The 12,488-nt window shown below is 56.2% G+C and overlaps 2 protein-coding genes across 2 annotated transcripts; both read right to left on the reverse strand.

The window, feature by feature from the left end:
• Window positions 1-1,356: 1,356 nt before the first annotated feature.
• Window positions 1,357-7,451, reverse strand: LOC144251599 (interleukin-27 receptor subunit alpha-like; the record flags this gene model as incomplete). The annotated part of the gene is made up of 7 exons (XM_077794441.1): window positions 7,327-7,451; window positions 6,824-6,941; window positions 4,011-4,168; window positions 3,768-3,925; window positions 1,717-1,876; window positions 1,531-1,617; window positions 1,357-1,455 (listed from the first exon to the last, which is right to left on the reverse strand). Coding segments are annotated over exons 1-7 (874 nt in total), but the record flags the coding sequence as incomplete, so codon positions are not given.
• Window positions 7,452-8,264: 813 nt separating this feature from the next.
• LOC113190532 (relaxin-3) lies at window positions 8,265-9,892 on the reverse strand. Its single transcript, XM_026399877.2, has 2 exons — window positions 9,703-9,892; window positions 8,265-8,503 (listed from the first exon to the last, which is right to left on the reverse strand). Exons 1-2 carry the CDS (start codon window positions 9,890-9,892, stop codon window positions 8,265-8,267), a joined length of 429 nt encoding a protein of 142 aa, XP_026255662.1.
• Between the last annotated feature and the right edge of the window lie 2,596 nt (window positions 9,893-12,488).

Raw genomic sequence — 12,488 nt, forward strand, 5'->3', positions numbered from 1 at the left:
AGACTTGTTTTTTTTCAGGGCTGAGGATCCAATCCAGTCTTTCAACCACCTTGCCCATCTAAGGTACCCGGAAACTGGTCTATGGCCTGGCACATGGTTAATTTTGGTAAATATTCTGTGTGTGTACGAAAAGAATGTGCGTTCTGATGCTTCATAGATAAGTTCATGAGGTTAAGTTTGAAATCATATGTTCAAATCTTCTAGATCTTAGCTTGTTTTCAATCTGCTTATTATGTAAATTACTGAATGTAAAAATGTATTAAAATCTCTCACAGTGATCATGGACCCATACATGTCTCCTATATTTCTGCCAATATTTGCTTTATATATTTTGAAGCTATGTTATTAGGTACATACAGATTAAGTCTTCTTATGTAAGCCTGGTGAAGTGAATCTTTTGCCATTTATGTAGTAGCCTTATTTCGTCTTCATTTTCTGCTTAATGCTACAATTTAAGATTTTCTTGTGTGTGTGTTCACATATTCACATATACATACATACATATTGGGGATTGAACTGGGGATTGAGCCCAGGATGCTTTATCGCTGAGCCACATCCCTAACCTTTTTTTTTTTTAATATTAATTTTTCGGGGTTGGGGCTGGGGCTCAGCGGTAGTGCATTTGCCTGGCATGTGTGAGGCACTGGATTCGATTCTCAGCACCACAAATAAATAAATAAAATAAAAAGGTCTATCAACAACTAAAAAAATACTAATTTTGAGACAGGGTCTCACTAAGTTGCTTAAGGCCCTCCTAAGTTACTGAGGCTGGCTTTGAACTTGCAATCCTCCTACCTCAGCCTCGTGAGTCACTGGGAATACAGGCATGCATCACTGAACCGGGCCTCATGTGTATATTTTAAAACATATGAATACATGAATCGTGTTATCTACATATTTCATTTTGGCATAGTACATGGATATTATAAAATATCATAAAATGAAGACACTGGAGCTGATAACCACTGTGTGAAAGCCAGTGAATCTCAGCTCTGCTCCTTGTCGCTGTGTGGCTGGTGCAACCTCTGAGTCTCATTTTCTCATCTGTAAACTTGGTTAATATAGTAACTAGGGGTGGCCTGGGGCTGTGGCTCAGTGGTAGAGCACTTGTCTGGCATGTGTGAGGCATTGCCTTCGATCTTCTGCACCTCATATAAATAAATGAATAAAATAAAAACATTGTGTCTATCTACAACTAAAAAAAAACCTTTTTTTCAAAGTGTGGGGCTGGGGGTGTAGCTCAGTAGTAGAGTGCTGGCCTAGCATGCACGAGACCTGGGGTTCGATCCATAACACTGCATTAAATAAATAAATAAATAAATATGAAGGTAGGGCACACCTGCCGCCCCTCTGTACCTGTGCCAGGTGTCAGGTCTCTCAGGCGGCTGACACAGGTGGAGGTGTGCTCCTGGCCAGGGGCTGGGCCAGGCCCCCGGAGCATCTCGCCCTGAATCCCTGAAGCAACCTCCAGGGGGCAGCAGAGTCCCCTGTCTTGCCGGTGCCCTTGGGTTTTGGAGAGAGACCACCCACCCCCAGGGCTTACCTTCCACAGAAGCAGCAGCTCCTGTCTGCCCGGGGGCCCACACAGGTTCCCAGACACCCACACGTCTTTTGGAGCTGGAAGGATGAGGAAACGGGGGCAAATGAAAGGGACAGGATCGGCCAGATTTTCCTAGCAAAAGGGGCCCAGGTCCTGGGCCAGCCTGGACTCCTCACCAGAGGGCAGCGTCTGGAAGGACAGAACCGGGCTGCTCTCGCCCCACAGCTCGGCCTCTGTGTCCACCCGGCAGCGGCCGGACACCTCGTAGCGGGTGGCCAGCTCCAGGTCTGGGATCTCGATGGCGGTCAGCGGTGCCGTCTTCAGCTCGGGCTCCAGCTGGGAGGAGGGCGGGGGAGAGAGAGGGGGGCTCTGAGCTGAGGGTCGTCCCGGGGTGACCGACCCCCCCGGTGTGCCCAGGGCTGAGCGGGTTCCAGAACATGGGGCTTTCAGCTTAAAACCGACAGTGTCCCTCCCGAGAGAGAGAAGCTGCTCATCCTACGCGCTCGGTGGAGAGGCAGGTGGGAGGTTCCAGCACCGTCCCTATTTTACAGGTGAGGAGATTGCCCAAGGTCACAGAGCCATTGAGAGCTGGAGCTGCAGTTCCTTACAGGGAGCCAGGGTCCAGAGCCCCCTCGTCTCAATTGCAAGATGATCACAATGAAGGCAGCTCTGCTCTTTACGGGTCGTCTTGTTCTGTTTGTTGGAGGAGGCGGGGTCTTGCTATGCTTCCCTGGAGCTTCTGGCTCAAGTGAGCCTCCTGCCTCAGCCTCCTGAGAGGCTGGGACCACGTGCACACCAGCTCCACCATGGCGTTCTGTGTCTAAGGCCGCGGCTACGGCACTTGAATATTCCCAACGTCTATTCTCCCCTTCTTCCTTTGGGAACAGATCCCCAGAAGGTTATTTGGGAACATGGCTGCCAAGAACAAGGACATTTCCAGACTCGTTTGCAATCACATGCTACCATGTGACAATGTTCTTGACCACTGAAATATGAAAGGAAATACCCTATACAACTTCCAGGTGGTGCTCTTCAACTGCCTGCCTGGGTCCCTCTACTCCTTTTGGGGTCCCCTTGCTCTAGCCTTGTCTTCCACTTTCCTGCTGTGTGACCTTGGGGAAGTTGCCTAACTTCTCTGTATAAAGAGAAGTATAAAATGGATATCTATCTCTTTTTTTCTCTTTTTTTTTTTAATATTTATTTATTTTTTTAGTTCTCGGCGGACACAACATCTTTGTTGGTATGTGGTGCTGAGGATCGAACCCGGGCCACACGCATGCCAGGCGAGCGCGCTACCGCTTGAGCCACATCCCCAGCCCTCTTTTTTTCTCTTGAGACGGGGTTCTACTATGCTGCCCAGGCTGGCCTTGAACTCCTGGGCTCAAGTCATCCTCCAACTTCAGCCTCCCAAGTAGCTGGGACCACAGGCACCATGCCAGGCTCAGTGGCTTTGATCATCTGTTTCTGACCGTCGCTGACAGCCAGGCTGCATGGCACTGCACTACAATGGGAAGGTGTCAAAGCCAGCAACCTCCACAAGTTCATGGAAGGATTCAATACACTCGTGTTTGCAGAGAACCCAGAGCCGGGCAGGCACATGGGGTGGGGGGTGTTCTCTGAACATCGCCATGTTATTATTTCAAGGTTAACTCAAGCCACTCCAGGACTTTTACTCATTCCAGAAAAGGAGAAAGACGTTTTGAGCTTCTGAAGTATTCCAAGTGTATCTGGTCGGTGCCTGTGTGAGACCTACACCGCCAGCCCTGGGCACCCTCAGGGGACCAGTTTCAGGACCCTGCATATACGAAAATCCCAGGATGCCCAAGTGCCTTCGATAAAACAGCCCAGCCCTGGGACAGGACTCAGCACGTCCTCCCGCAGGCCGGCCACCCTCTCTGGACGACTTGTAAAACCTAACGCAACGTCAAGGCTGCGTGTCTATTTGTTACGCTGCATTGTTTAGTGGACAAGGACAAGAAAACCAGTCCACACATCCCAAAGCCCCCTGTGTTCCCCATCTGGCAAACTGGGGGCGCAGCGCCCCTGGAAGTGGGGGGCTGGCTGTAGATGACTGTGGGAGGAAGACGTGGGGCAGGAAGGAAGACGGGCACAGGGCGCAGGAGACTGGGGCAGGTGCAGAGCCAGCCCAGGGCTGGGCTCCGACCTGGAGACGATGCCCCGGGACTTGCTGGGGACGGGGCAGGGAAAGAGAGTCCCTGGTACTCACCGGCGTCCAGGCCACCTCTGGGCATCTTCGATAGTGGAACTGGCAGATCAGGACCTTATGAGGTGGCCAGGTAGGCGGCTCCCACTGCACCGTGGCCTCCAGGGGCTCGTCCTCTGAAAAGTCCACCTCGGGACGCAGCCGGGGGGCTCTGGGCTTCACTGGGGAGGGAGGCCGAGGTGCAGTGAGCCGGGGCCCCCAGAACCACCCACCCCGGCCAGAGCTCCCCACCCCCCGCCACGTTACTTCGGGTTTCCAGGTTGACGAGGACGGGGGGCCAGAGGACCTGGCCTGCCTTGGTCCCCCAGACGAGCAGAGTGTCAGACGCGGTGAATTGCTCCCGAGGAACCGTCACCCAGCTCTGCCCCGCGGCCACCGCCACGGTCCGGGTTCTGTTGGAATGGCTGTGAGGAGAGATGTGAGCATGAGACGGCTCCAGCTTGGAGCCAGGGCCACGGGACAACGGCCCTTGGAACAGCTGGCCTTCGCCTGGGTTCAAAGCCCGGCGCTGGTGCTTCGGAGCTGTGTGCACTGGAGGAAGGAGCTTGACTTCTCTGTGCCTCCTTTTCTCACCCACGAGATGAGGGCAATAACCGTCCAACTGAAAAGGCGGAGAGGGGAGGGGAATAAACACCAAAGGAGAATAAACAGCTATGGGGACCTGATACAGAGGGTCGCCCATGATGGCAGCTCCACTGGAGATTTTCAACTTTACGATGGTGCAGGTGGAAACCGGGTTCCAGGTCTGGAGCTCTGGGTGGGGCTCCATGGTGCAGCCCTCGGCCCGGGCAAGGCCCTGGGCTCCATCCCAGCACCACACGCAGATATTTTGTTGTAAATTCTGATCTTTTCCTGGGCCGGCGATTCTGGACAACTCTCATTTTTCCATTTCAGTGAAGTGTTCGGTAAATTTCACGAGAGGCTGGACACTTAGTTATAAAGGAGGCTTTTCATTAGATGCTCCTGCCCATGCGCAGGCCCAGGGAGGCCCTCTGAGCTGGAGATTGAACCCGGAGCCTGGGGGGAGCCTGGGGGCACTGACTGCGCCCCCCGCCCGCCACCCCGCCCAGCTCGATTCCTTTGTGACTCACCCTATTTTAAACTTACAATAGGTGGACTATACAATAGGAGGAACATCTGTGCATGTTATGATATTTATTGAGCATTGACTGTACATATGCACATTCGGGTCCATGCACCATTCAGCCAACAAACAGCCAAGTTCTAGAAGCAGAGACTAGAACTAAAACCCAAACAAAGGGCTGCCCTCTGGAGCTGTTCCAGGGGCAGAAAAGGAAGCGAAGCCTACAGTCAAAGCCATGCCAGGTGGTGGGATACCACGAGCAATCAGACCGGGTGTAGACTGTGGCTAGTGTTTGAGAAACAGTAGAAAGGCCACGTGGCTGGGGGGGAGCCAGCAATGGCGGGAGTGGGGGGAGGAGAGGCGGGGAAGTGATAGGGCATATTGTACAGGGCTTCAGGGGCTGAAGGGAGGACTTGGGCTTTTGCTCTCAATGAGGTGGGAGCCATGGAGTGTTCTTGAGCAGAGGAGGGGTGTGCGCTGTTAAGAGCGTGGGGTTTGACCTGGAAACCAGGGACCAGGAGGCACCCGACAGCACAGCTCTGGCCAGTGGCAATGGTGGGTCAGGGTAGGTGCTGGGGACCTGGGAGGAACGGCAGGGTCGCGGGTAACACGGAAGGGGGAGCCACTAGGGCTGGCTGATGGAGGATGAGATGTGTGTGTGGAAGGGGGAGAGGCTGAGGAGAGCCCCAAAGCTTGGATTTCACGCCTCAGTCACGAAAACAAGACAAAAGAGAAGACTCCCCAAAAACCATGTGTTGGTGAGGATGTGGGGAAACCGGCACAGTCCTCCGAGGCCGGTGGGAATGCGAAAGGCGCAGGTGCAGTTTCAATGTTGAACACAGACCGGCCACAGGACAGCAAGGCCACCCCCGGCCCCAGGCCCCAGGGAAGGGAACAGGGACCGGAACAGGAACTCGCAGGCCCAGACGCAGGGCAGCCCTATACCCCAACAGGCAGACAGCCCGCATCTCTAGGGGGAATGAAGCAAACTGGGAAGACGCACGCGGGGCCCATGTTGTCCCCACGCGGGACAATGGAGACACCCCATGCCACATCACAGACGGGACCCGGGACCCTTGAGGTGGAGGGAGGGGAGGCAGCCTCGAAGGCCACGTGTCGCGTGACTCCAAAGCTTCAGGCATGAAATCCAGACGCGGAGAGTCCATGGAGGCTGTCAGGGACCAGGAGGGGGACAGGCGCCTGGGTTTGCCCTGGGGCCGGGGCTGGTGGCCAACAGCGCAAAGGGACTCCATGCCTCTGAACTGTGCACTTCAGAACAGTTTTGTGACAGGAATTTCATCTCACTCACACGGGAGAGGGGACGTCCCCCACTCTCCCGCGTTCTACCAACTAAAACGCGCACTTGCGGGGATGGACAGTGGTGGCCGCATGACACCGTGAGTGTACTTGAGGCTGCTGAATGGAATACTTAGAAGTGGTTACTAACGGTAACCACTAATGGTAAATTGTGCCTTGTGTGTATTTAAACCACCATTAAAAAGAAGAAGAAGAAGAAGAAAGTACCCACGATGTGGCTCGGGTCTCTGCCTTGAACTCTGGACCCCATGAGGGCTGGGCTTTTAATCTACCTCTTTCACAGCTGGATCCAGAGCAACCGGCTGATCTGTCTGTCTGCTCAGAGAGGTCAAACTACTTGCCTGAGGTTAAACAGGGATAATAAAACAGCTTCAAAAGCATGAAGCGTTTTCTCCTTGCCATGTGCCTCGTTGAATCCTCAGACTCAACCTTGGGAGCAGGTTCCGTTTTTACTACCACTTTAAAAGGGGAGGAAAGGGACGCTCAGAGAAGGAAAGGTCAGGCAGAAGAATAGAAGGGTCTGGAATTAGGCGGGCTGCAGAGTCCGGGAGGACTGGGGCTGGGGGGCCGAACTCCTGAATCTCCTCGCCCAGAGCAAGCTGGGACCTGAGTGGCCACCTTCAATGCCTCAGTTTCCCCAGACTCCCCGGGTACTCACTATTTCTGGCTCTGGAGGTGCAGCATAGAGGGGGCTCCCAGGTCCCCAAGAGGTTCCCATGAGCAGTTCAAGTTCCCCAAAGGTTCAACTCCGTGGCACTGCAGTGGCCCGGGGCCGCCTGGAGAGGGAGGCAGAGGGTCCCGAGGAAGGGGGTCAAATGGCCCGGTCGCCTGAACATCCCTCAAACTGGACTTTCCGGGGCTTCTAACAACGGCCAGCGGGCGTTCAGGGGTCGCTAACAGAAGTGGGTGAAGGCGGGGGCGCTGGGCACCCCTGCCCGGGCTCTGGGCAAAGCGTCTCCTCCTCCTCTCTGCCAGCCACATCCTGTTGTCACACACCCGCGCGGCGCTCCCTTCCACCGCGCTGCCGCCCGCTCCCCGGCTTCTCCCGCCGGCCCTCGCCCCTCGCCCCTCGCTCCTCTGGGCGCCGCGCTCTGGAGACGGGGCGCTCCGAGGCGAGCGCAGCGGCCGACAGCGCAGGGCGCGAGCCTGCCCGCCACTCACCCAGGGGACGCGCTCGGGGGACCAGCAGGAACAACGGAAGCAGCAGCTGGAGCTTTGGCCCAGGCCAGAAGCGGGCAGCCCCGCGCCCCCGCATGACTCCCCGGGACCCCCGGTGCCACCCAGCCCTGCGGGGCCCTGCGCGGCCGCTCGCTCTGCGCCTCCGGCACGGCCGGGGGCGGGGTCGCCCAGCCCCGCCCCGCCCCCGCACCTTGACTCGGTCCCGCCCCGTCCCCCGCCCCGCGGAAAGTCCCCGGCTCCACGGGCTGGGGCTGGGCGGGGGATGTGGGGGTGGCCCGGGGCGTCCGGGGGACTCGGCGGCGGAGCCCGGCTCCGCGGAAACCTGCCCCCGCTTCCCGCCCCAGCAGCGCCACGCACACGCCCTGCAGGGCTTCCGAGCTTTTATTATTGGGGTCGTGGAAGGTTCTGATGCTCATTCTGCGCCTCCCATCCCAGGTTGTAAGGGAACCTGGGTGACAACCCTGCCCCATCTCCGGGGTCTGCAGCCATGGAGCACTGGCAGGGACAGGGGGTGCGAGGCAGGGAAAAGGAAGCTGCAAAGTTTGCATGCGGGCGTCGTGTGGGTGGGCCAGGGAGGGATCAGCCACCACAGTTGGTGCCATGCGTCGAGCAGAGGTCTTCCTGGGGCCAGTTTGGGTAGAGTAGGAACACGGGACTGTGTGGGCCAGGCCGAGACATGACTGATGTTGGGGCGAGGTCAGAAGTCAAGATGGGGGGTCTCCATGTGGCCAGGGAGGGACAGAGCTGGCCTAGGGCCCCAGGTCAAGGTGTGGGGGTGAGGGGACTGGCTGAGTTCACGGCACCTGGCCTCTGGGGCTTGAAGATGAATGAGTGAGAAAGACAAGTGCCGGTCAGACAGGCCAGTGGCTAGCCGCGCTGGGGCACCACCTCTGGTGTCCGCTGGCTGCTCAGCTGCTGGTCTAGCAGAGGCTGCTGATTTCGCTTTTGCTGCACCCCCACTTGCAGCAGTTGCTGGAGAGGCCGGCTAGGACATCTCGACTGCCCCTAAGAGCCCCAGAGGTCCCCTGCCAGCTGGGTTGACCACCATAGAGGGCCTGGGGAGATTTGGTGAGGGCCAGCCACTCATTGGAGCCCACAGCTTCGTCCAGCTCGCCTGCCAGGCTGTCTGCATCAGTGTCTGCATCCCAGAATACGTCCCCTGTAAAAGATGGAAAGAGTTGTGGCTTGGGACTCCGCTGCTACTCTGACCAGAATGTTGGCCACTGACTGTCTCAGCTTCTTCTCTGCTCTTGTGATTCTGCCTTGTGACTCAACATGTTGATTCCACTTAGTCCTGGGCTGGTTTTCTGGCTCTGCCAACAGTTTCAGTGGGCAGATCGTTCAACCTGACTTAAGCTTGGTTTCCCCGTCATTTATTTCCTCCTACTCTTTATTTATTGAGGCCATGATGTTTAAGAGCAGGCTTTGGGAGATAGCCTCTCCAAGTTATAGTTGTCACCAGGTGAACTTACTTTTCACAGCCTCTGTTTCCTTATCAACCTTGTGGAGGAAATAACTCCTATTTTCTCGAATTTTATATGGAGTAGAAGACTTAATACCAATAAAAATTTACAACAATATTGGGCACATGATAAGCACTCAAAATAGCACTGATTGTTTACTGAGCACTTAGCTGTGTGCCAGACGCCCGTTGTAAGTGCGTTTATGGGTTTTTCCTCTCGATGGCAACCACATGAGGTGGGTGTGCTGTCATTGTCACTCCCACTTTTCAGAGGCAATGAGAAATGACATGCACAAAAATACACAGCTAATAAGTCATAAAACTACTAAGTGAGCCCAGTCCCTGTGCATTCTGGGTCCACACACATATCTGTCCATCCGTCCATCATCCGTGCGTCCATCCACGCCCCTCCTCCCCATCACCTCCACCCTTCACTCTCATCTGCCTTGACTGAATCGCACCATTTAACCACTCGGCAAGATTCCCGGACTGGATCTCTGGAGGGGAATCGGGATGCTGGGGCGGGTCACCTGCTGGTCAGCAGAATCCAGCCACCTACACACCCATGGCTCACCCCACCTGCCCGAGTGGACAGGAAAGTGCCTCCATCTTCAGGACTCTGTGGCCCCCGTCACAGCCTTGCTGAGTGTGGGCTGCGCACTCGGAAGGAGCTCGGAAAATAGCCTCTGGGGAGGCTGGCTGCCCCCTTCCCTGCCCAGTGGCTCTGCCAATCCCTGACCCCTGGCCGCTGCTTCAAGGCTGGGCAGGGCGCCCAGATGAACGTGGCAGGGAAGGGGTCTGACTCCTGGGGCCTCTCGTCCCAGCGTCTCACTCCCGGGCTCCCTGGACCCATGGGGCCCTCTGTTCCCTCCTCCTCCTGTTCCCCCCGGCCTCACCCATAGCTTCGGAGGCCAGGAGGCCTGACCGCCTCCACCGCGAGCCTCCGCAGGTGAAGATGACCGCCCGGATGAATTCACGGCCACAAAGCTTCACCCCGTAGGGCGCTGCCCGGGCCTCGGCCACCAGCCACAGCTGCCCGGCCAGCACCGCCAGGGCCAGCAGCAGCAGCAGCGTGCACTTGGCCATGCTGAGCAGACGACGCCTCGGATGCCCGCGTGGGTCAGCAACTCCGCTGCCTCCTGGCCCCCATTTATACACCGCGGCCCCCTCCCTGCCTGGAGGAGGCTGGGTGACCTCCTTTATCTCCCCCAGCAGAGGGAAGGCAGCACGGCCCCCAAGGCGACCTTTCCCGCTTGCCCCGCCGAGTGATAACCTTTTGCCAGGGACAGAGTGAAGTGGCTGAGCTGGCTGTCATCTTCAACAGAGAGACAAGAGCGCTTTTTTTTTTTTTTTTTTTTTGGTGCTGGAGATGGAGCCCAGGGTATCTGTGTGCCAGGCGAGGGCTTTACCACAAAGCTCTGTCCCCAGCCCTGTAATGACATCTTTGAACTTGAGCAGACCTCAGCACATGGGGCTGGGGCACAGCTCGGGGGCAGAGCGCCTGCCTAGCGTGCACAAGGCCCTGGGTTCCACCCTCAGCCCTGCCAAACAAAAACCCCAAAGCAACCAGAGATCACCGAGTCCCAGTGACATCCAGCCACCATGCGCCGAATACACAGAACACCCACTTTACCATTGGAGCCCACTGTCGGCGTGCAGCGCAGTGGCACCGAGTGTATCCACACCACTGTGCATGTCACCAGAGCCTGTCACGTGACAAAACCGAAACTCCACATCCAAATCGTGGCACTCGACAAGGGGATTTATTCAGCCACATAAAAAAATAGTTGTCCCTCTGGACCCCTGAATTCAGCCAACTGCGGGAAAATATTCTTAGAAAATATTGCAGCGGGTGGGCACCCAGCCACACCCCCGCTACTCAGGGAGCTAGGCTGAGGCAAGAGGATCACAAGTCTGAGGCCAACCTCAGCAACCCAGTGAGACCTTGTCTCAAAATAATAAAACAGAGGACTGGGGTGCACTCAAGGCTAAAGTGTTTACCTGGTGGGCTCTGGGATTTTTTTTGGGGGGGCGGTTCTGGGGATTGAACTTGGGGACACTCGACCACTGAGCCACACCCCCAGCCCTATTTTGTATTTTATTTAGAGTCAGGGTCTCACTGAGATGCTTAGCGTCTCACTGTTGCTGAGGCTGTCTTTGAACTCACGATCCTCCTGCCTCGGCCTCCAGAGCTGCTGGGATGACAGGTGTGCACCACTGCACCCAGCTGGGCCCTGGGTCCGATCCCAACCACACACACACACACACACACACACACACACACACACACCTGCATTTGTACTGAACAACAGACTTTTTCTTGTCATTAGCTCTAAAGTGTGCGGTACAACAATTATGTGCATAGCATTCACATGGTATTTGGCATCCTAAGTAACTTACGGAGGTTTTTGAATCTGCGGGAGGGTGTGTGTGGGCTCTGGGGAACCCTGCACCCTTTTAGAGCAGCGACTTGAACGCCCGTGGGTTGTGGTATCTGCAGACGTCCCTCAGGGACCTCTTCCTGAGCCGGGCTACATGGACGGACCTCAAAACCCACGCTGAGCGAGAGACGCTGGACACAAAGGGCCACACATGGCAGGAGTCCATTTATAGAAATGACCAGAATAGGCCAAGCTAGGGACAGAAAGAGGGCCAGGGTGGGGGGACTAGGGAGTGACCCCTAACGGCTCTGGGGCCTCTTGAGGGGACGATGACAATGTTTGGGATCTAGACAGAGGGGTGGCCGAAGAACCCGTGTGTGGACTGAGGACAGCTGAGCTGCACAGGTAGGTGGCCATCCTGGGCCAGGGTGGGACTCGGTGGTAGAGCAGGTGCGTAGCCTGTGCAAGGGCCCACCCCCAGCCCTCTACACACAGAGTTTATTTCATGTCACATCAGTTTTATCTCAATGTAAAACCTGAGGACAGAAGGAGGAGTTCCGGTGACAGGCAGGCCTGAGTGGACTCCCTGCTCTGCCCCTTTCCCGCTGTGTGAGCTTGGGAATGTCAGTTCACCTCTCTGTGCCTTGGGTTCCTTGTCTGTATAATAGGAAAGGCTCCAGGACGGAGCATCAGATTCTTCCAGCACTCCTCGGCATCGGTCCCTCTGGGTAGAACTTTCTCCATGACCAGTTCCTGGCCTGGGTTGCCCTGTGTGGGTGTTGAGGGCCCAGGGCCACGATCTGACTGTTCTGCTTCTAAAGGGCTGATGAATAATCCGCTCTTACCCGCTGCCTTTCCTCAGGGTCACTCCTTGGGGACGTGCCCTTGGGCCCTTTCCTCAGAGCTGATGACTGGCCCCGAGGCTGGGGCGGGACACACTGGGGAGATATTTGCTGACTGACTTAACTGATGAAGCCGGACGGACATCTCGTGGTGCCTCACATAGAATCAGAAATTTGGGCTCCGTGGGGCTGGTTTTGAATCCTCCTTCCTGTGTGACCTTGGACAAAGCCACACACCTCTCTGAGTTCAGGGGAAGATGGAGATAAGAAGTGCACCCAGCAGGCTGTTGGGTAAGTTTGTGAAACTGTATGAAGTGCACAGCCCCTACCCAGCTCCAGGGAGGTGTGGTGGGTTGAATGGGGATGGGTCCCCACCCTCCCTCCAGGACAGGGCTGTACCACCAGCAATATCCCAGCCCAGTGTGACCTCAATGGAGAAAAGAATCCTTGCAGATGAAT

Source organism: Urocitellus parryii, unplaced genomic scaffold, assembly GCF_045843805.1.
Source record: "Urocitellus parryii isolate mUroPar1 unplaced genomic scaffold, mUroPar1.hap1 Scaffold_118, whole genome shotgun sequence".
In the NCBI taxonomy this organism is placed as follows: domain Eukaryota; kingdom Metazoa; phylum Chordata; class Mammalia; order Rodentia; family Sciuridae; genus Urocitellus; species Urocitellus parryii.

Bases quoted from the DNA above. Each gene is read 5' to 3' on its own strand.
- LOC113190532 (XM_026399877.2), bottom strand. From the start codon at position 9,892: ATGGCCAAGTGCACGCTGCTGCTGCTGCTGGCCCTGGCGGTGCTGGCC. The intron at 8,504-9,702 runs GTGAGGCCGGGG...CATCTTTTACAG, and splicing joins CCTGGCCTCCGAAGCTATGG to GGGACGTATTCTGGGATGCA.